This window comes from Coccinella septempunctata, chromosome 2 (assembly GCF_907165205.1).
Source record: "Coccinella septempunctata chromosome 2, icCocSept1.1, whole genome shotgun sequence".
Lineage (NCBI taxonomy): Eukaryota > Metazoa > Arthropoda > Insecta > Coleoptera > Coccinellidae > Coccinella > Coccinella septempunctata.
Window position 1 is genome coordinate 33,088,774 of NC_058190.1, and position 26,713 is coordinate 33,115,486.

General features: G+C 33.9%; 3 protein-coding genes across 3 annotated transcripts; 2 read left to right on the forward strand and 1 right to left on the reverse strand.

Moving 5' to 3' along the window:
* The first annotated feature begins 66 nt into the window (after nt 1-66).
* Nucleotides 67-3,972, forward strand: LOC123307781. Its single transcript, XM_044890208.1, has 4 exons — nt 67-85; nt 164-283; nt 337-441; nt 3,717-3,972. Exons 2-4 carry the CDS (start codon nt 263-265, stop codon nt 3,888-3,890), a joined length of 300 nt encoding a protein of 99 aa, XP_044746143.1. The 5' UTR covers nt 67-85; nt 164-262; the 3' UTR covers nt 3,891-3,972.
* Nucleotides 3,973-9,544: 5,572 nt separating this feature from the next.
* LOC123308063 (zinc transporter ZIP3-like) lies at nt 9,545-10,848 on the reverse strand. The gene has a single exon (XM_044890597.1). It carries the CDS (start codon nt 10,821-10,823, stop codon nt 9,684-9,686), a length of 1,140 nt encoding a protein of 379 aa, XP_044746532.1. The 5' UTR covers nt 10,824-10,848; the 3' UTR covers nt 9,545-9,683.
* Nucleotides 10,849-17,082: 6,234 nt separating this feature from the next.
* LOC123307470 (trichohyalin-like) lies at nt 17,083-25,461 on the forward strand. The gene is made up of 9 exons (XM_044889796.1): nt 17,083-17,271; nt 18,830-19,062; nt 19,119-19,295; nt 21,564-21,726; nt 22,295-22,381; nt 22,462-22,555; nt 24,444-24,799; nt 24,907-25,119; nt 25,216-25,461. The coding sequence occupies exons 1-9, from the start codon at nt 17,164-17,166 to the stop codon at nt 25,402-25,404; spliced, it is 1,620 nt and encodes a 539-aa protein (XP_044745731.1). The 5' UTR covers nt 17,083-17,163; the 3' UTR covers nt 25,405-25,461.
* The last annotated feature ends 1,252 nt before the right edge of the window (nt 25,462-26,713 follow it).

Sequence of the window (26,713 nt, forward strand, 5' to 3'; positions counted from 1 at the left end):
TCATTTTATTATGACGAATTCGATTAGGAAGTTAACTGCATAATCTGGTGGAGCAACCTGATGCCTTTTTTGCAAATGGCATAAAGTAAGTCATGGGTGTGTTCTGTGGCAAATGGATGGATTTGCCTTTGAGCCTGTTTTACTTAGTTAAGTTTTTCTATAGGTAAAGTATCTAAGGGTATTAAAAACACCCCACGTGAGATGTCGCTAGCTCTGCCTGAGACAAATCAATAATCGTCTCCATGCTAACACTCCAAATAGGATGTCCGGACTCCAAAATAAGGTGAGTATATTTTACGTTTGCACTCGAATAGACAAAGCTTTTCCTTCTTCCAGTTTGGGCTACTGTTGATTTTGCTAGTTGGTCTGAAATTGAGCTGCCCCAGAGTGTTAACAAGGAGAAGCATCTCAGACGACTCTGTGACGAGGTATTTGACAGAGGTGAGTATTTCAATTTATATTGGCTTTGTATTTGGTGGGCATGCAATAGTAGTGTGCATAAAATTAATGAATAGCTTTGAGAGAACGGAAGAACGTATCTCAAGTTCTGTGTTTTAAGAAAGGGGGAGGTTTTATGCAAAAAATATTTCGCACTGCCTAATTCATTCGTCAGCATTGAGTGTTCTTCTTTGTCAGAACCTGTGGATTCTGGCAATTTTATGAGGCATATAATTTTAAATTGGTTTTTTTTTTGATAACCTGACTACCGACTTGTACATGGATATATTTTAACAAAAGATTCAAGAGGTCAAAAGTAATAATAGACAATTTTTTTCAATTCGGCTAGGTTGACAGGATATGGGCTGTTGAAAAAAATAATTTTTAGTTATGTGTGAGTTTACTCTGGTCTCTTTAGGGTAGAGCTTATTTCTAGGTTAATATGGTATATTTAATGCTAGAAAAAACTTCAGTGTCAGGTTCCCAGGAGTGCATTGCTCTAGACCGAATCGAAAAAACTGGTAAAATTTTCTGAAAAGAAATAATTATTTTCTGTGTGATTTTTCATTATACTTCCTCATTTTAGCTATGAGATATAAATGATACACATTGAAATAAATGAGTAATTTGCTCGTTTCTGATTCCAAACTAGCAAACCGCGAGGTTTGAATAGAAGAAATATAATTTTTACTTTTAGGTACCTAAAATTATAATTCTACTTTGTTCATCATAAAGTCTTGTTGCTATTATTTCTCGACGACCATGCATTGGAATAAATATGTATGTTCCACCAAAAGATCAAATTGTTTTATTAATGGAAAAATCAGATATGAAATCATTGAAATCCATTATCGACGATTAGAAATTAGGTCAACTGTGATAATTTTTCAGAATCCATTGATAGGCTCTGTTGATAATTCAGTGAGTTCATAACTCGAAAACGGGAGTGAGTGTTACTACAATATCACTTTTCTATATCGAATGAAATTTATGGTGGTATTCTGCTTTCATCTATAAGCCAATCTGTTACTTTTCATAAGCTTACAGGAAAATTGCAATTCTGGACGTTTCTAGTGATCTGTTGCTTACAGGAATCCGTATAACTATTTACGATAAGTAGTTCAAAAGTAACACTGTAAATAAGATAGTTACAGGAACATTTCCAGAATTGCATTATTTACGAATCTGTAAATCGGACACATCCTAAAGATCAATCTGCGCTACAGATTTGTAACTTTATTACGGATGAAAAGCAAAATACAACCATTAATTTGGGAGGACTCTGCTGAAATTCTTTAGGGTTCTTACTCTCAGTCTCTGATTTGCTCCTGCGTAAATTCTTGTAATAATTTGTCAGGAGCAAATGAAATGGGAAAAATTGTTGCCTGACAATGGAAGAAATATGGAACTTTATGGTGAAAATCGTAACGTTTTGGAGTCTATATCAGACTCCTTAATGGCCTTTCAAAAAAAATTAGAAGAATCGGTTCCAAATTCAACATAAGAACTGTTTGCAAAACACAGAATGATTTAAAATCAATACTGACAAAAACTAAACCATTGAATAAAAATCAAAAAATTGTGTTTACAACATTCCGTGTATTGTAGACCTCTAGAAATAAGAAAGCCCGAATAAATTAACATAAAAAATAGAGAAATTAATAGACCACAGATTGCAGATCATGTTTGTTCTAATACAGGAGACCACCTGATGGATTGGAATAACACCAAAATTCTAATATCAGAACCAAATCATTAAAAACGAAAAATTAAAGTGTCTACCTGTATTAATTTTGTTGGATTAAGATAATAATTTGGTTGATTCTTTAGTAGGAATACTTTACTGGGCAACGAACTGACATCCAGTAATTTCAAAATTAAATGAATCATTTTGAAGTAGAGAATCAGAGAAATGTTAAAAACTGCTGATAAAAATATTAATTTTGTTTTAATGAGTTGCGCCTTCTGCAGATGAAATAACTTTATTCCCTATTTAATTTTTTCTTCTTGAGCTATTTCTTGTCTTCTCATTCGAATCAGTTTCTAATTTGAATTGATTATTTATTAATTATTCGTTATTTATCTGAAACTATTTTTCAAAACAATTTTTTGTATACCTACCTAATCAGTTTTCGGATTATCACGTAGGTTGTAGGTAAAGGTTTATCTGAGAATTACTTATTGATAATAATTATTATTATATCAATATGGAACGGATAATTGTTTAATAGAATATAAATATAAATCATATTAATACTAATAGCTAAATAGAAAGTAATTGCACTGAGTGTTGAACTCGAGCTCCATAATAAGTACCTGCAAATCCACATGTTTTGTTTGTAATGATTGAATTAAATTTTTCATATCAGATATCTATTATCAGATGTATTGCTCCAGTACTCTTACATAATACTTACTTTGATAGAATCATGAAAGGCTTTACCTACATTTAAGAAGGAAAATATTCACTTGCACGATAATCATAGACTTCCTATTGCATAATTATGAATTATTGTTTTCTGAATTGGAATAATGCGAATAAATTGAAATTCAGTACAACACAGTTGAGTGAAGGTTCAGCCTAACTTCCAATAATGATCTTTTTTCACCTATTTCATTTGTGAAAGTACGGTCGAGAACTAATGGAACGGTAATGTTTTGTTGGGTCAGTTTTAACGCGAAGTATGTTTAAGTGTTTGAGTTAAATCATCATGCTGAAGACGAGATTTTTTTTGCGACAATCGGAACATTGATGTATCGAAAAAATTGATATAGGGAAAGGAAAATATAAATGTTTGATCTACAATATATCGATGTTTTTGATTTGAAGATATCAAAATACGAAAAAATAAGAAATTGAAATAATTGATGAATGTAAATAAAAATTTCTAAAACAGAATATTTTCCTTTGCTTATTTACTTAACATTTTTCATTATAAAATCTGCACATACTTTTATTCCTTCTAATTAAAGTTTGACCACATTCTACAAAACTAAATATGCGATATTCACTAACCTGAGATATTCATGAGTAGATTATTTCCTTAATGTGAATATCATGTAATTCAGTTTTTATTCTCTAACATATCTGGCATCTAGAGGTGGTTGAAGGTAAACAATTTTTATTCACCCACCTGAAGATGCTTTTTTCAGAGGGAAACACGTGTCGTGGTTGAATAACCCATGTTGGTGGAAATAAAATAATAAAAGTTGCAAAGAAGGTGTATTTAAAGATAACTTCTTAATTACACTGTTAATTTACAGTTTTGTTGTTTCAGCGGATCTGTGTTTGGAACGAAGTATGCAAGGAGGAATTCCAGATCCATTTCAAATGCAAATGTCCAGAGTTCTTCTTCTGTAGGGCACCAGGCAGATATTACAATGCATTCTGTTCGATGACTGGCACTGGATACATCTGGATGCAACCAAGTTTTCAAGCTGCAGACATCTGAATTGAGCACTATTTTTTTATACTCTGAAAAATTTTTTCTTCCACAGTATGGTTGTGAATAAATAAAAAAAAATTGTTCGACATCCTACTCTTCATTATTCTCTTTTGATTTTCGATTACAAAACTTTATTTCACAATTCCTTTATTATTGGGAAATGAAATATCATTACGTCGAATGATTCAATGATTACTATTCGAAATTAATCATTCCTTTGTTCATTATTTTTTCAGTATTTTCAAATAAGAGTAGGTGTAGGTATGCTTTATTAAATTGCATTGGTAGATGACCATAATGTTGGACAATGCAGATTAAGGATCTGCTATCTCTACAGAGTTATATATGAGTTATAGAGAAATTTGTCATATGTTTTTTCATCAATTTCAATTTTTTAGTAGTACCCGCATTTCAAAGTGAGAAAAGGATTCAGTAGGTACTCAACTTGCATGGTACGTATATCGTGGAAAAGATATCATGCACGCATGTTTAAAAGTTTGTTTTTTCTCTAACGAACCAGAGCGAAATCCGACGAATAAAGCTATAGCCAAAGCTAAAAAATTGATAGATTCAAATGTATCGAAATCTTCCAGTCAATTTTTCACATTTTTATTGAACATTATTGAAATTATATGTATGTATTTCATAACATTTGAATATAATATTTTTAATTAAATTGGCCGTTCAGCTTAGAACACAGCAAAAAAGTCCCAAATATTCAGAAAATGTAATTTTTTCATCCTTATTATTCAATAAAGAGGTTTTTCTATGTGATTTTGAGGACATGTTCACCAGCAGCTTTTATAGGAGCATATTGTGGCAAAATAGTTAAGAGGCGACTGAAATACATTTCGAGACTACACCATAAGAAGACCGTACAGAAAAACAAAAGACAGTACTCATCTAGATCTAGATGTAGGGATGAAGGTATTATCTACCTGAAAATGGAGGCAGTCCATCCACTGAAACATCATCATGTACATTAAATTCATGGAATTTCTCGCTTTTCATAACCTAAGACTAAAAAAGTCCTGCATGTTACAAAAAATTTGTTATTCCAAAGCCTTTTGAAATCTGACAAAACAGGATAGTTTTTGGTTTCGCAATAATAATCTGTCGTTCATCTTATTGTATAATGGCTGGATAGGAACTTTTCTCTGAACAGCCCAATATAGTCGAATATAACACGACTCTACAAAAAAAATTTCGTTCTTTGTCCTAACGTTTATATACTAGGATTTTCCGGTTAATTATGCACAAAAACGAAAAGAAAATACCTTTTTTGGTATAAAGTTTGCTTTTGTGATAGTTATAGTATTAATACTCACTCTTCATTTTTTTAATATTTTTTAATAATTCAAAATGATCGCGCGATGAGAGTGTGGTGTTTACGTTTACAAGGTGCCGCTAGAGGGCACACGAGTAATCAACAACGATCAGGTGTTGTTTACAAGCCCAGACAATCTTCAAATGTCGCCAAGAAAGTGTAAATACGATGCTGATGCATTTTGTTTCATATGTGGTCAATTTATTATAATTTGTGACGTGAAATACGAATTAAAGACATCTCACGTTCCCTCTGAAGCCTATAAAGCATATTTTGACTTTCTAGTTTGAAATCAAGACAAGCCATGGGCTCCACATGTTTATTTATTTATTTATTTAAATGGAGTACATGACAGGATGCTTGTAGTTATTGTAAATGACATCGTTGAATCAGTCTCCTAAACACAGAAGCAAACTTTTTCATGCCATATATGTTTTTTTCGTCTAATTAGGATATAAACTATCGAAATTTTATGCTTTGCAGTCAAAGTCCCAGACAAGGGTTACTGCCACCATAAAGTAAATCAAGGGAGTTTTCTGTGACTGCCACTAATTCTAACGCACTCTAAAGGTCCCCCTCGACTCTGCAATATGCCGTTCCTCCCAACCGAGAAGCAAGTGGATATCCCGAGAGTAAGGAAATTCAATTGAAATGGGTAACGTTTCCTGCCATATGGCGGTGGGGTATATTCATATAGAGTCATTCGGGGCAACTGTGCGCACTTTTGCCTTTCAAGCCATACCCTGTTACAAATGTTGAAGCTAGGAAAATTAAAACGTATTCATGAGATAGAGAATTTTCTAATCTATAAAAAAACATCAAAAAGCAAACAAACAAAAACGTTTTTTTTTCCGCAAAAAATAATTTACTAGTGAAAGTCGGACTGCGTTCACATGCCCCGTATTGCGGGTAAGTATGCGCACCCTCACGGGGTAAGTGAACGCAGTGCTTAGTGAACCAAACAATCAAAACAAATTACAAAATAATGTCATCAAAATGTTACAATATTAGAGAAATGCTGTTTATTGTCAATACAGAAGCGCCTTTTTACAAGCAGTGCATTATTGTTCGTGCCACCCTTCCTGGTGAACACAACACTTGAAACAATCCGTTGGTGGCTCTTCATATTTTTCTGAACAAATAGGACAATATCAAATCAACAATGTCATAATTTATTCCTCACTGAACTAATACCCATATAATAAATCTATGCGTACACTTACTCGCGCACACTTTTCCCAGTAAGCCAAAATTTGAATTGAAGTTCTTATAGAGTTGAGCAGCTAAGAGAACCCAAAATTTTTTATTATATATTTAGATTAATATGCGCATGATCGAATAAAATATTGTTTAACACTGTCTGACTCGGAACTTGGACCTGGCAGAATTTGCAGAGATGCTAAAAATCAACAAGAAAACTAGTGAATTTGATTGATTGCAAATAAAAAGTTGAAGAAACATCGCACGGCGCACTCCTATGAAAATCTAATTTGGCGGTTCTGCGCCCTTGCTTCACCCAAATGAACCCCTCTTTCATATATTGCATAGTCGAGATATACGCACTGCGCACACTTACCCTCTACGCACAGTTACCCCGAATGACTTTCCGTCTGTTCCGATATTCCTGAATAGTACTGTCAGTATTTCAGAGACGGTGCCTATTGGCCCAGTCGTTCGAATTCTATTGTTATTCGATTGCTGGCCAGTAAAACCAGCAATATCGGAACAGGCCCTCTATCGTAGTGACTACAGACATAAAATAAAGGGGCCATCAAAAATATCAATTTTCGTCGAGGTGAGAGTTGCTACAACCGCCAACCATGATCAGCATCTACTTTTCCTCGACGGAATAGTCTTTCTTTTGATTGTCCGGATGAAGCTGATTGGCCAGTTAGATTAAGATTGTAACATTTGTTGATTTCCATATCAATGGAATGCATGTTATGTATTTGAACTAATTTAGATAAATAATAGAAATGCAGGTAACTTGTATCAAAACCTCTTACTTTCTAGTAGACATCTGTGAAAACCCTGCCTTCTTAGAAATCTATAAAAATGAATAAATTTTTTTTTTACTTACACCTAAACGTGAAGAATTGATGAAGAAGGGTCTCATATTCAATTCATTTCTAAATTTCTAACGAACTGCTATCATCCTGTCTGATGGTCGAAAGAACCACAATTTTTTGTGATAATGTCCTCCAAATTACTGATCTGCATCAATGGTCAATTCTGAGAAATATAATGAGGGTCACTTGGAAGAGGGACACAGTTCAAAGTCAATGAATAATTCCAATAATTCTGTTATGACCCCGTTGAGAGTCATTGTGTTGACAACCTTTGCATTTATCATTTAAGACATAAGCAATATAACTTGAGAAACTAGGAACGTTTTATGTATAATGTATATATCATTTTATATTGATTTTTTGTTATGAATTAAATATCATCCACTCTAAATTAGGACAATAACACAAAACGGAAAAAAGGGTGGCAGTATTATGAAGAATCGATATCTTCCAACTATTTAAGATATGAATACAAGAAAGCCGCATTCGTTCGATTTCAATCCATTAATTCATAGAAAGTTTTGAAAATGAATCAAAAATCAATCTGTAATTAGGAGAAGAAATAAGAAATTTCAAAATAAACAAAGCGTCCCTTCAGGATTTTTCATAATTAAATAAAGTAATCTACGGTTATTTCATATTACCAGAAACCTCTCGAATAATTGGGCATAAATTTAGCTCCTGAAATTCAGTTCCATCATAAGTCTCCTATAAATTAGGATGCCTATCATTTACACATATATGTATATATAAAAGCTTTTGGTCGAAAAATGAATAAATTTGTAACGGGCGCATACGCCATTTTGCAATTCTTTGCATCACCACTATGAAAATATTGAATATATTGAAAATAAGAGAACGCCTATAACAATGAGGCATGAGTGCCATTAAAAAAATTCCTTCAGACACATATTATCACCCACACAAATGAATATTAACGTCCCATTGAAGAAAAGTGGTTGATGAAAATGGTTTTGGTCTCATTTGACCTCATCACAACTCCCCACTCCACTCTGATGGAAAACGGTAGGAATTGTTATTATTGAAAATAACGTTCTATTCCTTATTCAAACAAATTTCATTCTGTTAATATTATTATTACCTACTACTGTGAGCAAATATTAGACACAATGAAATACTTTTTTCTTTTCGATAAAAATATTGTGGAAAAATTTTTCAAACAAAAGTTGCTAAACTTTTGTGGCTACTCTGTAATAATGGTGCTATTATTAGCCAATAAATATTTTGGTTCCAAATAGAGCACTATTCATTCAAAATCTATTCATTCAAAATATTGCGAGCGAATAAATGAGTAAATAATTGTAAAAAATGAATATCCCTTAGATAGAGCCAAAGAATAGCAGTAATATTTGTTTTGAATTCCATTTCAAGTAGGACCAGGAAAAATAAAGCCATTTTGTTTCAGAACTATGAGAAATTTTCCAAATTTCTAAAAGGCATCATTTTCAGGTATGTATGAAAAAATTATTTTTTCTTATTTCACAGCCGACCCCATATGTCGTGATTGGTTCGAAAAATATTAATACACTCTCCTCTTCATCTTGGATATAATCAATTCAAATTTATTCATTGCAACTGAAAAAATATTCATCTGGCAGTTTATTGAACAGATAGATAATAAAGTTCTTCTAAATCGAGATGATTTTTGGACAATAATAATATCATTTTTACCCCGAAATAACAATTTTTCATTGACTTATTTACTACGTAGTTTTATCAACAATTTCATATATAATGAAATTCAGTCCGAGGATTGAATTTTACCAATCAACAAAATTTCCAAATGAGCCTTAAACTTTCGTGACAGTTAGAACTTTGAACGAATTATAAATTTTTCAAGAATTTTTCAGCAAAACTAAAATATTGATATGCATATCCTCTAGTTTTGTGTAATGAGAAATAGGAGATTATCGCTTCATAAGCAGAAGAATATCAAAGTTTATTCAGTTCAGTTTATTTCATTGTTTCATTTAAATTTTATGAAATTTATGATATTATTTGTAGGAGAATGTGGGTAGTATGAATTTATTTATTAGGCATTTAAATCTCTTATAATTGAGGCTCCATAAGCTGAGAACGCTCCGGAAGACGCATGAAAACGTAATTCTCTTAATTTTTTCTCCCAATCCAAAATGCTGGGGCTACCATTGGAAGAAGGTTGCCCTGGTCATAATTGCAAATCCCAGGATAGAAAACATGGACATAGTAAAATTCTTTATCGATAATACATGTGAAGGGTTGAAAAAAGGTCATACCCCATTTGTACACTTAATTTAGAAAAATAACTTCGATCCATATAAAGGTAATTGAAAATATTCACCTATCTACAAAAATCACAATTTCTGCTAATCTAATTTCATCACATAACAACACCTATAAATTTCACAAATATGTTTCACCACATTTTAATAACGCCATCAAAACGAAACCACTCAGAATAAAAACCGCTCTTCTTAATCTATAAACTCTTCTTTCCTTCTCTCTATTCAAAACTTCGAAGAATGTAATGTACAGTATTGTACCTGCTGATAAACCTTCCAGTAAAACTATAGCAACAGATTTGATCTCTGTGTCCATATCCGATTTCAAAGTAATTAGCAGACCCAACAGCACTCCAAATGGACTAGCAACAGCGAGTATGAAAAAATGGAACACCATAACACCTTTCTTCGTCTTCGCCAAAACTAATTCAACACCGATACAAAAAAGGATAGTTGCGGAATGGATCGAAACGGCTGTGAAGAGATACCAAATATTTCCGACTGAAGATTGGAGGCCAATAGCCAATCCCTCGAAAATTGCATGAAGGGAGAGAGCCAGTTCGACTAAAATACATCTGATGATTTGCTGTTGCGACTTTGGTCCCACATTATTCAAAACTTCCTCTAGTTCCTTAGTTTCCTGCACATCATCTACATCTTCAATTACTCTCATACGTATACTCCTCCTTGATGTTGCTGAGGATACAGGGGTATCTTTTGTTGGGAGTTTCTCCATAAAAGGGGAGCTAGTGTAAGGAATAACAGCCAGGTCCTCATCGTAATAGTTTGTTTTCTGGGGAGTGGTGAAAGCAGATTTGTTAATCCCATTCTTAACTGGAGTAACCTTATTCAATTGCTCTGCTTTTCTGACTGGTTCTGCTGGCACCTTGCTGATGAACCAATGTGAAATTTCCTCCAAAAAATATATCAAGAAGAAACCGAACGATATCGTCAGTTGACTCATCGGATACTTTGTGTTCAAATGTCCAAACCTCTTCAATTCTTCCACTGAGAAATAAACTTCCGGCATCATATGAAGAAAGCAAGTAGCGAATAATACCCCGCCACCGAATGATTGACAGCATGCCATCAAACAGAGTACTTGTGCATGTCTTCTTTCGTTGATGAAATTAACACCATCTTCTCCTCCTTCCCATTTTTTCAGACAACTGTGAAGCTTGATCGGTAATATGCCAGCGAAAAATCTGATGATGCCAAACAACACCGCAACAACTATTTTTGTTGCTATGAGATTGGACATGTTCAATATTCATTGAAACCGTTCATTGTAAGGGTAATTTCTACACTACATTCTCTCCCCAACCTTTACTCCCATTTCGATTTGCCGCAAACAAACATGCGCAAAATAATTACAGCAAAATTAGTCGCAAAAATAGAATGGCAATGAAAGATTTCACTTCTGATGGAGGCAGTTCAAAAGGGCAGCAGGACCGATTAGATCGACCGAAGAAAAAACTTTGAGGACTCGTTTAGCAGTGAAATGGGTCACGAACAACGAACTCATAAAGAATGTACGATCGAATGAAAGATACGTGGCTTGATGTTGGAGCTTTGGCTCATCGAGTACAATCAAATTAATATAATTTGAGTTTTCACCAGAGAATTCATTGTTATTTCATATGCCACTTGAATAATTCCGAAATGAGAAGGTTACAATAATAGTCCCATTACTCTGCTAAGTATTGAATAACTAGAAGAAGAAAATTATAAATGTCCGAATTAAACCGTAACATCCTATACAGGGTGTATTTGAAGGTGAGGCTTTTTTTCAACAGAAGGTAGAACTGTTCAAAATGAAGCGTTTCACCAAAAATCACCTATACAAAACTTTCAAGATGACAAAGTTGAAAAAAAATTGAAAATGATTACTGAAATAGATTCTAATACGACCCTAGACCGTTTGTTAGCTGAATTATCGCTATGGTTTCGTTTAGGATATTGGCTCAATCGATATTTACGTGGTAATGAAAATGGAAACTTAGGATTGCCGAATTGTTGTCGTTGTCATTATTTTTTAGTAACTTAAATGATTTTATGGATTAGCTCATTTCGATACCACCTGACAGAAGAGACTTAGGACACATGTTTAAAAAATAGAATAATACTTCAAAATCTCACCAATAAAATTCGACTGAATTATTCACGAATTTTTTCACAATGGGCATGACAATCTTCTTATTCGACCATTCCAACAATCATCGTAAAAATGGGATGAAATGGGGAAACATCATAGGACTTTTTCAACATAACTGCCTCGATTTTCTACATTTTTTTTCACCTAAAAGTGCACGATACAATTATGATTCTCTCAAAAGTGACCTGATGCATCCAATCCGATGAACTTGGTCCTGAACCATTCATTGTCCAGCCATATGTTTATGTTCTGTTTAGTTTTGGCAATGCCGGAGTCACCTTCCACAGTCCCGTACTTGAAATTCAATGAAATTTTGTCGAAAAATTGTATCTCAGCTATTTTATAAAGACAATTTTTGGTTCAACGACTTATTTTGATAAGTTCTACCTTCTGTCAAAAAAAAGCCTCACCTTTGAAAACACCCTGTACAGAAAGAGTGACTTTTCGAAAATAATGGGAATACAATATTGATTATTCCATTTTGACGTTAAAAGGTAACATTATTCAATCGATAGGAACAAGGGTTAGTTGACGTTTATCCATTCAGTTGAATAATTTTTTTTACTCACAAATATCTAAAATAAAATAAAATGAATATGAGCGGATAACATCATCTTGCTTTTGTTGCTATGGATTGAATAATGCTCTAGCAATAATCAATCGAAGCGACAACTTTCATGTCATTTCATAAATTAGATAATTCTCTGGAAAGTGTTTTGTATTTGAATCTCAATCAAAATGAAATAAAATTTTGAATATAACACGGGAGTTATCAATGTTTATTCATAACTCACTTGTTGTGAAATAGTAATTTACGTAACAAGTCTGTGAATCCAAAAAAAAAAATTTCAGGCGTCTTGAGTAAAAGACGCTTTTTCTTTGAGGAAGTAGTATTTTCCGGATTAGGTCTAATAAACCTTTGTAATCGAGACGAAAAGAATAACTAGAAAAAAAGAATTCATTTGACAACACTAAATGACAGTTATTGTCACAGGCACTTATGTTCCTATCGAATGCTTGCTCTCGAAATTGATTTAATCGTTAAGTGTTCGAGGAGGAAAACTGTGTTGGGACGAAAAGAACTTGCCTTCAAAAATAGTCCACTCTTCATTCAGAAATTAGTACGTAATATGCTAATTTTTGTTAAGGTCAACGAAAAAAATTTTCGATTTGGTTCGTAGTAATAAAAGTAGAGGGTAAAAATTAAATAAGGTAACATTGCTTCGAAAAGAAACAAAACAAAAAAGTGAAAGTTTCAAGTGGAATTCAGATTTCTTCATTTCTGGAATCATGAAAGTTAAGGATAAGGACTGAAGTTCCACCCCTATCTTATGAATATAGCTCCAGTTCACGGATGAAACCAAAAACAGTAATGCCGAACAAATATCTGCGCCGCACCCATTTTTATTTTTATAATAAATATCAAAAATATCATAGAAGACAGTCATTCTTCTATTTCATCAATATAACCGTTATTATTCCTCATAATATAGCCCAAAATACGAATTGAAACTCAAATTATTTTAATGTTCTCAATATATTTTCTGGGTTTCTTGATTATATGTAGGTTCTTACTTCCAGCAGAATAAGAGTAAAATAATTATATTAGTTGTACTGTTTTATAAGTATTCTTTTTGCTTCCTGGAAACATGGCCAAGCTAGAAATCGAGAGAATTTTTATTGATTAAACATTTTTATGACCGATTCCCTAATATCCACTATTGTAATAAGTAAGTTTCAATACATAGAAACGGGAAAGAAAACTATTGGGGATGATCGTTTATATGCATCCATTTGGATATAATAAGAATGAACGAAACAAAAATAATTATTCATCATTAAACATACAGAACATCGTACCAATAATAATCCGGTCTCGTACATTTTCGCAGATTTATAAGTGGTTAAATTCTCGAAAATATGAATCGATAAGATTTTATCTAATATATAAAATTCTCGTGTCACAGTTTTCGTTGCCATACTCCTCCGAAACGGCTTGACCGATTTTGATGAAATTTTTTGTGCTTATCCGGTATCTATGAGAATCGGCCAACATCTATTTTTCATCCCCCTAAATGTTAGGGGTAGTCCACCCCTAAATTTTTTTAGGAAATTATTTATATGGCAAAACAGCGTTTGCCGGGTCAGCTAGTTTGGTTATAAGGAAATGCTTTTCTATATACTTTTTTTGATGAACTAGTACCCAGTAGGACATCTTCAGGCTTATGGCAGTAGGTCAGCCACCTGCCACCTCATAAGGGGAGGATTAGATCCAATATATTCAAGAGCCTACTTGTATCCATTCCACATTCCATAATTATATTTCATTTTATACACATAGTAGATGCATTATCCCACGAAATGACCCAATTTCTGAAGAACCACGTAATGGGCTGCGATATTACGTGTTCGTTACTAAATTTCTTCTTGTTTCCATGAGGAAAAGCAACGCTAGGTGTGGTCAATGCACCTGAGACTTCACTTATATGTACTTATCGTATTGACCATCAGTGAATGAATTAACAATAATTGTGAATTAGCTGATGGTAATATTTAAAAGTAGATGTGTACAAGGTATACCGAGTAATTTTGTACCTATCTCATGTATTATAACATGAAATTATATAAATTGATGTTGGTAGTGGCGGTAATTCAATAGATACCAAAAGTTTTTTGTTGAACAGGCTAGTTATACTGAGAATAGTGATGCCCCAAACTTAAAAGTTTTTTATAGCGGGTGTCGCATAAATCAGGCTCACTTTCATATATTTATACAGGGTGTTCCATATTGGACGAGGTACCCCGTATATTTCTTATCCCATGGTGATTAGAAAAATTTCCCGAATTATTTTTTTTTGGGGACATCTTTTGACGTATATTTGAGGCTTGCACGAGCAAGCCCCTAAGAAGGGGCGCTTCAACCCCTCAAAATTGAATAGGGAAGACAGGTTGAGTAATGATTCATTTTAAAGGTCTTGGAAGCCTCTCACAACTGTATAGGAATAGCGTCTTTTTAATGAACCGTTTTCGCCAAAAATCAGTTTTTTAGCGAATAAATGAAAACAACGATAAAACCTCAGGAAAAACTCTCTGTCTGCCCGTATAAGTGCAATGATAATGAATTTGTGTAAAGAATGAGCAGAAATTATCATATTGGAGGACACCTTCATTAAAAATAGGACAAAATCCAAAACTTCTTCCCACTTCTCTCTACCATGGTTGTATCGTCCCGACACTCGAAAGATCAGTGAGTAATTACAACAATTTATACCGGGTGTCCCAGAGCTTTTAGGCCAGCAGATATCTCAGTTACCTGCGGAAAAAAAAAATTGAAAAAAATACTTGTCGTAGGAGACCATACGCTCTTTCATGCAGCATAGCAAAATCCACCCCCTGACAAACAACCCCCGAGAAACCACCCCTAACTTTTGTTTTTCAAATGGCACCCCCATGTTTGTTTGGCTTCAACTGATGACAGCTCTTTTTAATTCTCAATCAATGATATATCATAATATGTAGTTGTAAAGATAGTCACTCGATAAAATTGAATTCGTTAGTGGGTACTGTTAATTGGACTGATCGAATTAGTCCACATTGTAGAGACAAGAAAAAGTGGATGTTGAAAAAAAAGAGTCAATAAAATGTTAGAACTTTTTGTTTATTATAATTTATGTTATAAAACATTTTCTTTAGTATAATGTTGCGGTAACAATACAGCTGAGCGTATAAATTCGTATTTCATTTGTATTTTTATTTTCCATAATTCTGCATGCCATTGTAGCTACCATGATACATCATTGAATGAGAAATGAAAAAAACTATAAGTTGAAGCACAACAAACATGGGGGTGCCATTTGAAAAACAAAAGTTAGGGGTGGTTTCTCGGGGGTTGTTTGTCAGGGGGTGGATTTTGCTATGCTGCATGAAAGAGCGTATGGTCGTATGGTATTTTTTTCAATTTTTTTTTCCGCAGGTAACTGAGATATTTGCTGGCCTAAAAGCTCTGGGACACCCGGTATATCCAGAAAACAATTACCTCAAGTGAAAATTCGCCGAGTCAAGAGTCGTAGACCCACCTAATTTACCTCGGTCGTGATTCCTATGCTCCCGGATATAAGGCAAATTTAGTTATTAAATAATAACTAAATTGCTCAAATGAGCAATTTTTGGACAAATCTTGTTGCACAAAATAGAAATGAGGCGGACGAAAAATGACCATGAAAGCTCTAAATTAAGATTACCTCAGAAATTCGGAGACTCACACATAAATAGCAATTCTTCACAAAGCCATGAAAAGATTTGTAAAAATTTCAAATTTATGCCTTTTAAGAGTTTTTAGGAGGTTGTCACATTACTTAGGGGGATGATCGTATTGCGTACACCTACCAATTTGCAATCAAAAGATTTCCTCTCTCCGAATAAAAATTGGGCTGTCTCGGCCTTTCTGGAAAAACTGATACTCCTCGGACAACATCCTATGTTTCACCCTGTACGCAGTATCAGCTTCAGCTGCAGTATAAGGTCGATTTGTGTCTTTTTTCTTGTGATAGTCAAAATAATAGATTTGATCAACATATTCTTATGGTAAAGAGTAATGGCAACATATTCGTACTCTGAATATACCAACATTTTTGGTTATTTTCACTTTACTACTGTTAGGTTAGATTAGGTTAGGAATTCGTCACACATTTTAATTTCGAAATTTTGGCACATTTCAGCTTTCGAATGAATGTCTCTGAAATTGAGTGCATAAGCTTTCGGTGAAAAACCTTTTTTTTATTTTGATCTTATCCTTGAGGGTGCTTAGTGCTGCTTAGGCACCTACCTTATTTCAAGAAAATAATAATTAATTAGTGAATGTATCAAATAAAAATCGAGCAATATAATATCTACTGATGAATAAAATCGAAATATTATTTTTCTCAAATTGGTTATGCCCAATTAATATGTATTTTGAAAAAACCACCTTATATTTTTATAATATGCAATCCGGGATAAATTCATCAATTTGTCTCAAAGAAGGTATACAAGCAATTAAGAAAAGGAAAAACTGGCGTGGAATGAGATGATTTTTGATATAATATGAAAAACATATGAGAGTTGAATAAATACTTCGTTCTGTTGATAATTTGCTAATTTTCGATGTTGGATTTCGAGTTGAATATAATATATATCGAGAAGGAAAGGCAAAAGCCTAGTTAAAAACAATATTTTGAATTGAATACGAGATCAATTCGAGATTTATTCAATATGAAGAACTATACAACAGATCGATGATTGTCACTCATAACATTGCTTGTGAAAGGAATGGTAAAACAATTAGGGGATTTATTGACATAATATTATCAGATAGGTATCCTTGGAAACGTTTCATCGAACATATCACAAACGCATACAGCTGTCGAATATAAACTTGTAGTTATTTGAGTGAATTTGTTTCCTAACAATGTTTGGAGGTCCTTTAGAATTACCTAAAAAAACCAAGCCCACACCATGGCCAAAAAAACTGCACGACATCAACATGCCATGTCAGCAACCCTACAAATATGGTCATGTAAGTTATCTCATTTTCGTTTCTAAAATGCTTCAAAAAAATGTCAGCATGAAAAATCGATTATTGTTAGCTCTATCAACAATCAGATGTATTCCGGGTATTATGATTGTATAAGTGGTCTTCATACAATGGTATTATTGATTGTTACGAACGGAGATGATTTTATGATTTCACAAGATAAATTACAGAGGAGCTTAAAAGTTGCTGAAAATATCAAATCAATCGTCTAATTGATTGAACATATAACGGAAGGTCTTGCTACTATTATATTTCGATTTAAATCAGCATATAATTTTATGACCAATCTTCTTCAGAGGTAAGGAGTTTTAAATACCTATGGTTAACAGCATTTATCCTCATTGATGGAAACAATAAAATATTAATACAAGGGCGGTCCCACGGGGGGTAGGGGGGTAAAGGAGGTAATTACACCCCCTCCCCAGAGCCCATAACGAATTCGATTTTAAATTTTTCATATGAAAAAACTGAGAAAAAATAATAATATAATGAAATGAAAAGGAGAGATACCTTGTACAATTTTAAGAAAGAAAATATGGAAATGCAAATGCTACCTGGAAATACCTACAGGGCGTTATTTGAAGTCTTAATTTGAAATTTCAATTGTTCTTTCAATTACTAACACCACCCCCCCCCAGAAAATCAGTCTAGGACCGCCCTTATATTAATATATTAAAGAATGATTTAAGACACTCGAGTAAGTACCTATATCTGAAAGAGATTGTTATGTAAAATAAAAATAAAAAAAGAGGTGAACTTTTGTTCGTAGGGCGACATTTTATACGGTTTGTTTCAATCAATTTGCATCAACCCCGTGAGAGTGATGACAGCAACCCCTAAATCTCAAATGGGGAGGGGAATTGAGTGACTCCTTATTTTGAAGGTAATTCGATTGCCATTCCCAAAATGTCTCCCACTTGAACTTTTTTGTTGGTACCTACTTCCGAGAAATAAAAAAAGATTGGAATAGTTAGCAGCGAGAGTTGCAATTAAACATGAAAATAAAGAAAAATTTTTTACAATAAAAGATTTTCAAAATGTTGTACCACTATTGTGTTCCTAGAATTTCTCGGCATTCTATGCGTACTCTCACTTTTAATTCCTGTACATCTCAGGACTGTGTTTTATACACAACCGATTTCAAATGTCCTCATAGGAAAAAAACCAAAAGGTGTCAAGTCTACAGACACACTACAGACAGGGTGGCCATTCGAGCAACCCTCTTCTACCAATTTCTCTTGAAAATTATCTGAAGCCATAGCATCACTTAAAGAAAAGTCATATTTCCATCTTCATCAAGTTGATATTCTATACTAAGTGATACTAACGGATCTATTACTTCTTCAAGCATATTTGGGTAATTGATTGGTAGAAGGGGGCAAATTTAATGGCCATCACCCTCTCCGGACTTGGCACCTTTAAATTTTTTCCTCTGAGGACATTTAAAATCAGTTATGTACAAAACATTGACGCACTGTACATATCTATAAGCCACACTTTCATAAAAGAAACCAACTCCAATTGAAAACTTCTTTAACAGAATGCAAGAACACCGAATTCAAACTACAGTGTACGCCTTCTACATTATAAACAGCGTTTAAAGGAAACTTTAGACAAGATGACGAAAATGTTCAAAAGAGATGCAATGGCTGATAAAATTTTCGTTCAATATTTTAATCATTACGACAAAAAAGATTTGCAGAGAGATATAAGGCAGAGAGTTGAAGCTAAGGTTAAGGCTGCTGATGAAGCTCTTGAATTGAGACGTCAAAGGTAACCTAAGCTCCAACTAAGGTTTTTGAAAATTGTGTTACACCGTTCTGTTGAAGGTTGATGGAAATGCTAAGTATAGAAGAGAAACAGTTCTATTTCGAGACAGTCGATAATGCGCAAAGAGGAAAAGAAAGTAAGCTGGCGGAGATGAAAGAACGAGCTGAAAAGATAAAAGCCAAACGAGAAGCTGAAAGACTGAAGGTGGTAGAAGAGAAAAGGTTCCTTCAGTACAGGTGAATCCACATTTATTAGAATTGAACTAAGCTAAAACAGTTCATTAATACTGATATATATTTTTTCATGACTTATTCATGAATATATGGCTCTTTTATCATCTTAGTGAAAAAATTTTTGCTCTCCAGTCGTTGAAGATATCGCAGATTTTACTACGTCAAGGTCAAACTACCAGGACCACAAAAATAATCGATTGTTTATCAAGAATTTGAGGTTTATTTAAGCCTAAAATTATGGTTTGATCGAATTTTTGAGAAAGAGTCGATTATTATCGATTTAGTCCTGATATACAGGGTGTTTCATGAGTCGTTCGCCATAGCCTAATGGTGAATGCAGGTCATCCAGGTCTTTCAGAAAAGTTGCTTGTTTTGTATCTATCCTAAGGAGATACGGGGAAATTCATGAAAAAAAAATTTTCGATTGTTATAACTTTGGAATGCAAGGTCCGATTTCGATCACTTCGGAAAGGTCTTCCAAACGACTCATGAATTATCATTATTTTCAGGGCAGTACTCAGAATATCATGATTTTTTTTTCAAGCTCCAAAATCTATATTTTTCATATCCCTTACAAAAGTTTCGCAATCGCCTTGAAAAACTACATAATTCATTCTAAGGAATTCAATTTTCTCTTTGCATGGCAGCCTTGTCACGAGGGAATAGGAACCGGACGGATTAATGTTTTATGTAATTTTTCCGAAATGAGGTCCTGTTTTTATCCCTTTGGTGGGTATTATTTATTGTCTTCGGTCTAGATTTTGCATTTTTCAAAATTCTTTTTAACTCTTTTTCATTTTAAACCCTCAGTTCCCACTGAGTGTGCTTGAAAAAGTGACAGACACTTCACGGGAGCATTTGCGACAGAGGATAGAAGAAGCCTGTGCAGAAGTTAAACAAAATCTCGATTTGATAAGAAGGACAATAAATAATCTGATTTTAAGCGCTAGGAAATGTGTCGAGATGGAAGGGCTTCATCTCGAACATCTCTTATGAAAGTAAATTTTCATTGTTGTTTTATAAAAGTAAATAAGAAGGTTTATGTTTTTCGTAAGAATAAATTTTAATACTTATGTGTGTTGTGAAGCAAATTCACTTACGGATTACATTTTCCAAGAGGGCTTACATAATTTGTATCTAAATTCAATATATAATTTCAAAAGAATTCACAGCTCGACTTTGCATACTTTCAATCACTTTTTTAGGAACACTCAGTATGTACTGAGGGTTTGAAATGAGAAACAATTGAACAGAAGTTAAAATAATTCAGAATCTCGGCAAAGGACAGTATATTGTCTATATGGCAAAGGACAATAAATATTATCACCGAAGGAATAATAACAGGACCCCATGTCGAAAAAAATGACATTAAATATTAATTCGTCCGGTTCCTATACCCTTGTGACAAGTGTGCCATGCAAAGTGAAAATTGAATTCCTTAGAATAAATTATTTAGTTTTTCACGGCAATAACGAAATTTCTGTAAAAAATATTAATTTTGGGGCTTGAAAGAAAAATCATGATATTCTGAGTACTGCCCTAAAAATAGTGATATTTCATGAGACGTTTGAAACAGCATTCTGAAGTGAACAAACCCATAAAATTTGCCGGACCTTGCAGTCCAGAGTTATTATGGCTATCGCAAATTTAGGCCAATGTTCATGAATCACCCCGTATCTCCGAAACTAATAGCCTTAGGATACAAAACAAGCTATTTTTCTGAAAGGCCTGGATGACCTGCATTCACGATAAGGCTATGGCCAACGACTCATGAAACACCCTGTAGGTACCGCAATTTCGCAATTTCAATTAGAGAGAAAAAAAATTTCTGCTTCAAGCTCATGCTATTGAAAGCATGGACTGGCCAGGTAGTTCTCCATACTTGAATTGCATCGAGCATGTCTAGGCACTCTAGGCATAGATGTCTAGACAACTGTCCTCCAATGGCTGAGCAGTGTTGGTCAAACTAGGAGAACGAAAAAGATTAACCGTAGTTAGCCTACAGTTATGGTCAAACATAAAATCCAAATTTTCAAGAGTTCTGTTAGGTTTATGGAAAGGGAGGGATCATCAAGTATGGACAAGTTATTATTAATTATGATATTTTTATATTTGTTATCACGTGAAACGTTCAATTGAAATTAAATTATTGGAACACCCAAGCGTTGCCCTATTAGCACAAGAGATTTCTGAGAACCGAATATCATTTTCGCGCAGTATAATCGGTGTAATATTAATGTTTCCACTCCTTTATCACATCAATTTCTACAGGGACCAAAATGAGCTGTTGAGACCAGCTTTGGAGAAACTGCACAACATCGAATCGAAAATGGTGAATCTGCAGCAGATGAGGGAAAATGAAGCGAAACGTGAATCAGAACGAGAAACCGACATGTTCTTCCACAGAATTATGATGAAGGATGTTCAAGGAAAGGTGAATATCTCGGTGGCGTTCATTGCGATTGATGCCAACAGGTGCCTCCCCACAGGGGGTGAAATTTAACTTGAAAATCAATAAACTAAGGAGTCGGAATTTCAATGAAATATTCATACCTTCCCACGTTGATGGAACTTTCATTGCGATTCGTGATGATGTCTCAACCAAATAAGAAGTTTGTCGCGTGAAAATATAAAGTCTTGGAGGGAAGGAAAAACTGAAATTCAGAAGAAGCTGCAAAGAGTGTTTGAAATATAAATGGGAATTGGGTAGATAAAATTCAACGGATGAACGAGCAGATGTGCTCAATGTCAATAAGTTTTTCATGTTCATCTTCGATAGGCCAAAAGTAATTTTTTCAAGTTAAGTGCTTGAAGTAATAAGTTCCACAAATGGCTAAACTAAATCGTGCAGCAATAAGCAATAAATGAAATGAATTTTCATAAGGGTTAGTTGTTACTGGTTAGAAAAAACGTACTTCTCTGAAAATTTATTTCATTAATTTTATTTATGAATTGGGAAAGAAATATATTGTGCAGAGAATACAATATGATTTTTTTCACAGATAGAAAGAGAAGAACAGGATGCCATCAAACGTGGTAACGACATAAGAGACATGGTTAACACATGGGATCAACAGATAAGAGGGAAGGTAAAGTATTATTTCACGTAGGAAATATTTTATTATTGATATGAAATTACGTTTATTGCTATATGGATTTTTTTTCGTAGGAATTGCTCATGCAGGAAATTGAACACGTGAAAGAAGAAGATCGACAAGAAATTCAAAGAAATATGCAGCAGTTGAAGGAAGAAATTCAGGAAGGTGTGCTGGTTTCTTTTTTCCCCAAAAACACATACTCACGTGTATTATACGTTCAAATGTGGTATGGGAAGTTGAGTAGAGGTTACTCGTCGAACTTCGTAACGTGTTTTTCGAAACCTAAATTGAACCACTCGTTGATTTCACTTACAATCAACGTATATGATTGAACTCTTACTATAGCTACGAATGAAAAACAGTGCTTTTCCACCGTATATTCAATTATAAGGAGTAAGAAACATTAGAACGTTGAATAAGAAACTATTCAACGATCCGTTACTGCAGCAACCAATACGAAACAATACCTTATCGTACTGGCTAAAGTTATAAGCAAAATGCTTATTTCTACAATTACTACTTTTACTACTACTACCAAGTAATAATAAGTAAGAACCACCACATCAGTGTTGATCAACAATCTACTCAAACACGCTATAATCTAACCACCAACGTTTAGTCAACAGGAAGTAAGAAACATTACATGAAAGTTGAATTTTGGTTACAAAGAGCATATAGTTGCTACGTGTTACAAACCTAGAATCAACCTGAGGTGGTAAAGCTCCTACTAGTTGAGGAGCCTTAAAGGCAAAATCGGGATTTACTTGAGTGTCAGATTAATATAAGTGGAGAAACCTTGGACCCTTACTAAAAATTTGACCTGTATATAGGGGGAATTGTCTATGACAGCCTGTCGGAATAGTAAAAAAAAATGTACATACTCGAGCATGTCATATTAAGATATATGTGGTTAATACATGTTGAAAAAGTATATATTCTCTAAATCTGACAATATAAGAGTGACGAAAATGTGTGGGAGGGTACCAAACTTGCAAAAAAAAGTCACGTGTACATTCTCGAGCGAGGTGGCTTTTTTTCTCATTTTGAAACTTATGATTCAAGAATAACGGAAAAAATATAATCTGACAGTTTCAGCAAGTCGAAACAATAAAAATTGGCCATAAATATAACAAAAATCAGTTTTTTTTTAATTATCTCCTCCCCTGGGCTTCAAATCCTTTCTGCATTTATCATAAAAGTTGTAGAGCATAAAATTTCCTACAAATTTTGTCTCAAGCAATTTTTTCTACGTTCAAACGTTTTTGAGATATATGGCGATTAATGTACATTAGACTGGGTTTCTACATTGACCTTGGCCTTTCGCATGTGTGGCTAAGCTCTTCGCCCTTATCGCCTCTAACTCAAAAACGGTTAATAGTATGTAAAATTGCTTCATACACAAGTTGTATAGAATTTTATTGTCTTCAATTTCCATAACGAATACACAAAGGTAGAGGTACAGGAAGGGAGATATTTCACAAAATGATTGTTATCATCTTTAAACTGTCAGATTAAGAAACCCCCCCTGATTAGTGTCAGATTAATGGGTCAACACGTTTCATTTTCAAAGGACAGCTGTTACCTTGCGTCAAGTCCGAATTGTCAGTCTCTTGAAAACTAGCTTCCTTTGGGTCCAATTAACATATCCTCTAAAAATCTGACACGCTCGAAATTTTTTTTTTACATTTTCAACTCTTCCGTACTAGGACCTATGTTTATTGTATCAACTCAATATTCACTCAGAACTGGTAAATAATTATAATCGTTTTAATATCGTCAAGTAAAGCGAAGGCAAATTTTGTTTCTTCAAAAACATCTTCAGTATTTTCTCTGGTCTTACTTCCCAATGAGTCTTCAAAAGGATGTTCGATAGAAAAGTAATACCCTACAAGTTCCAAGATGAAAAATTTCAATTTTTATTATTGTATATTGATTTTTATAACTGAAAATAATATAATGAAATTATTTTGAAAAACTAAACACACGATTCGATACAATTGTGAACTAAAAGTGTTAACATACATCTTATTTATATTCTTCCACAATTTTTCAGAAAGAATGCGAATACACCACGAGAAGCAAATGCGCAAGAAGGACCTGACTCACCAAATTCAACTCAGAGAGAAATTCTTGAAACAGAGACAGAAGGAGCTAGACGCCTTAAATAGAGCGTTTGCCCGTTTGAATGATATTGCTTTGGCAAAAGAACAACAAACTGACACCGAGTCACGACTTAAGGCTAAGCGAGAAATGTTCACCTATAAAAAATACCTGAAAGATCTTAAGCGAGCCACAATGGAAGAAGACCGACAGACACAGGAAGTCCTGGAGGCAGATCAGAATGAAATATTACGTAAACAGGACGAGATAAAATGTAAGGCTAAGGCGGCCAAAGACAGGCTTCGCAATGTGAGTTGCAAATTTTGCTACATTTATTCAACATTTTTCCTAAGGTCTGAAAAAAATAACTCTTCCACTATGATCTTATTGGTATAATGAAATTATTTTCATTCCAGGAAGTGTATGCTATAAGAGCTCGACAACTAGAGGAAAAAAAGGAGAATAAAGAAAAAGAGAAAGCTGAAGAAAGGAATGTTGCCGAGTTCATGAATAAGGTGATCGAAATGAATCAATGCTTGGACAAAGAAGCAGAGAGATTGATGAGAGAAGAAGTATTGCAATATCGTGATGATCTGTGTAAACAGATAGAATACAATAAAATACTGAAGGTCATACATTTTCCCACTTTTTCATCCTAAGACTTAATATATGAGGTATCATTTTTTTGGCTATTCAATTCGATTGAAATTTTTTTATCTCTTCAGGAAAGGGAACAAAGAGAGTTGGAACGCGAACAGAAGATGAGTGAGCAGGAAGAGCAAAGATATTTGGACATTGTAAATAAGATGGTTCAGGAAAAGATCGAAGGTGGCTCTAAACATCCCTTCAGAGAGGTTTTAGATGAGTTTGAATGCTATTGCAAAGAACAAGGGGCTACTCTACGAGAAAGCTGATCTCACACATTTACAATTTCTGTATTTATTCTATTGAATAGATTCCAGTGAAAATTTGTTTTTATTTAAAATCAAATGTTTCCGAAACTTTTACCCCCTACAAGAAAAATCGTAGATGGAAGATGCCTTTCGGCATCGGAAAACGTCGTCGCACGTTTTGATGTGATTCCTTTCACACTATCAGGTTTTAACCGTCCTGTTTTTACCTGATGAGAAACTGAAGAAAAATTACTTAGCGGGTTTTATCCGAAGCACTTCGAGCAATCACAAATCTGGAGGCGAGAAGTTGCACTAAAAGTATCACCGAGCTTCTTTTTGCAGAATTAATCATGAAACTTGAGATAGTTCCCCTTATATCAATGTAACTCGGGATATCGGATAAAAACCCAATGAATTAAAAGGCGACAGTAACCTGCCAGTTCAAATCCAGCCTTGGAAGTTTTCGATAGATTATTTTCCTTCTTCTGAAACTGTTTCTTGTAAAGTTTCGAATGAATATACAGGGTGTGAATAATGAATAATTGCCATAAAATTTAAGGGGTGATTCCTTGTCAAATAGAAGTGTGGGCCTTTCATAAAGAAATGTTTGTGAATGGTCCTCTAAAGATGGCACCTAAAATTAATTTTTTTGAGAAAATTGACAGAAATTTAAATAAGCAGACATTCTCTGGAAAAGCCAATAAAAAAATTGTTAGTGTTCCCCTATAAATGATTTTAAGTTCGAAGATGATTACGACCTTTATGACTCAAACCTCTTTAAAAATATTTCTCAAAAACCGTTACTTTCAGCAAGAAATTCCAAGATACTTTATTTGTTCAAAATGAATCAGTTATCTGCTACGCTGGCGACCTGCGACCCGCAGATAATACTATAAAAATTGCAGTGTTATTAGCGAAAACTACATTTGAAATAGCGAATATAGCATAGGTTTCCATGGTGTAACTTCCAAAGAAGTTGGTATATTATGCATAAAGGTACCAACTTGTATATCAAGTTCACAATGGCTTGCACCTTGGTTCATTCTTAACACGTTGACTGCCACAGGAATTTTCAGATTTCTGGCCACAAACAGTTAATATTATTATACTTCTGTAATTTGACTTAATTCTTACACTTACATTTTTTATGTTCGTTTTCAAATAAATTGTCTTTTCATGCAAGCCAACATTGATTTTTTGTTCTTTCCCAAGAAGCCATCTATCGATATTAGCACTGATATATTACGAGTTTAATCGTAGCAACACAAGAATGGCAAGTGAATACAGATAACTCGTAGTTGGCGTCCTGGAAAAGATCGCTACCTACGAG

What these genes read in the sequence shown, in the direction of transcription:
- LOC123307781 (XM_044890208.1), top strand. Translation starts at nt 263, where the DNA reads ATGTCCGGACTCCAAAATAAG. An exon ending in TGTCCGGACTCCAAAATAAG is followed by an intron (nt 284 to 336) that starts GTGAGTATATTT and finishes TCCTTCTTCCAG; the next exon opens with TTTGGGCTACTGTTGATTTT. An exon ending in TGACGAGGTATTTGACAGAG is followed by an intron (nt 442 to 3,716) that starts GTGAGTATTTCA and finishes TTGTTGTTTCAG; the next exon opens with CGGATCTGTGTTTGGAACGA.
- LOC123308063 (XM_044890597.1), bottom strand. Translation starts at nt 10,823, where the DNA reads ATGTCCAATCTCATAGCAACAAAAATAGTTGTTGCGGTGTTGTTTGGC.
- LOC123307470 (XM_044889796.1), top strand. Translation starts at nt 17,164, where the DNA reads ATGTTTGGAGGTCCTTTAGAATTACCTAAAAAAACCAAGCCCACACCA. An exon ending in AACCCTACAAATATGGTCAT is followed by an intron (nt 17,272 to 18,829) that starts GTAAGTTATCTC and finishes CTTCTTTAACAG; the next exon opens with AATGCAAGAACACCGAATTC. An exon ending in ATCAACAGATAAGAGGGAAG is followed by an intron (nt 22,382 to 22,461) that starts GTAAAGTATTAT and finishes TTTTTTTCGTAG; the next exon opens with GAATTGCTCATGCAGGAAAT.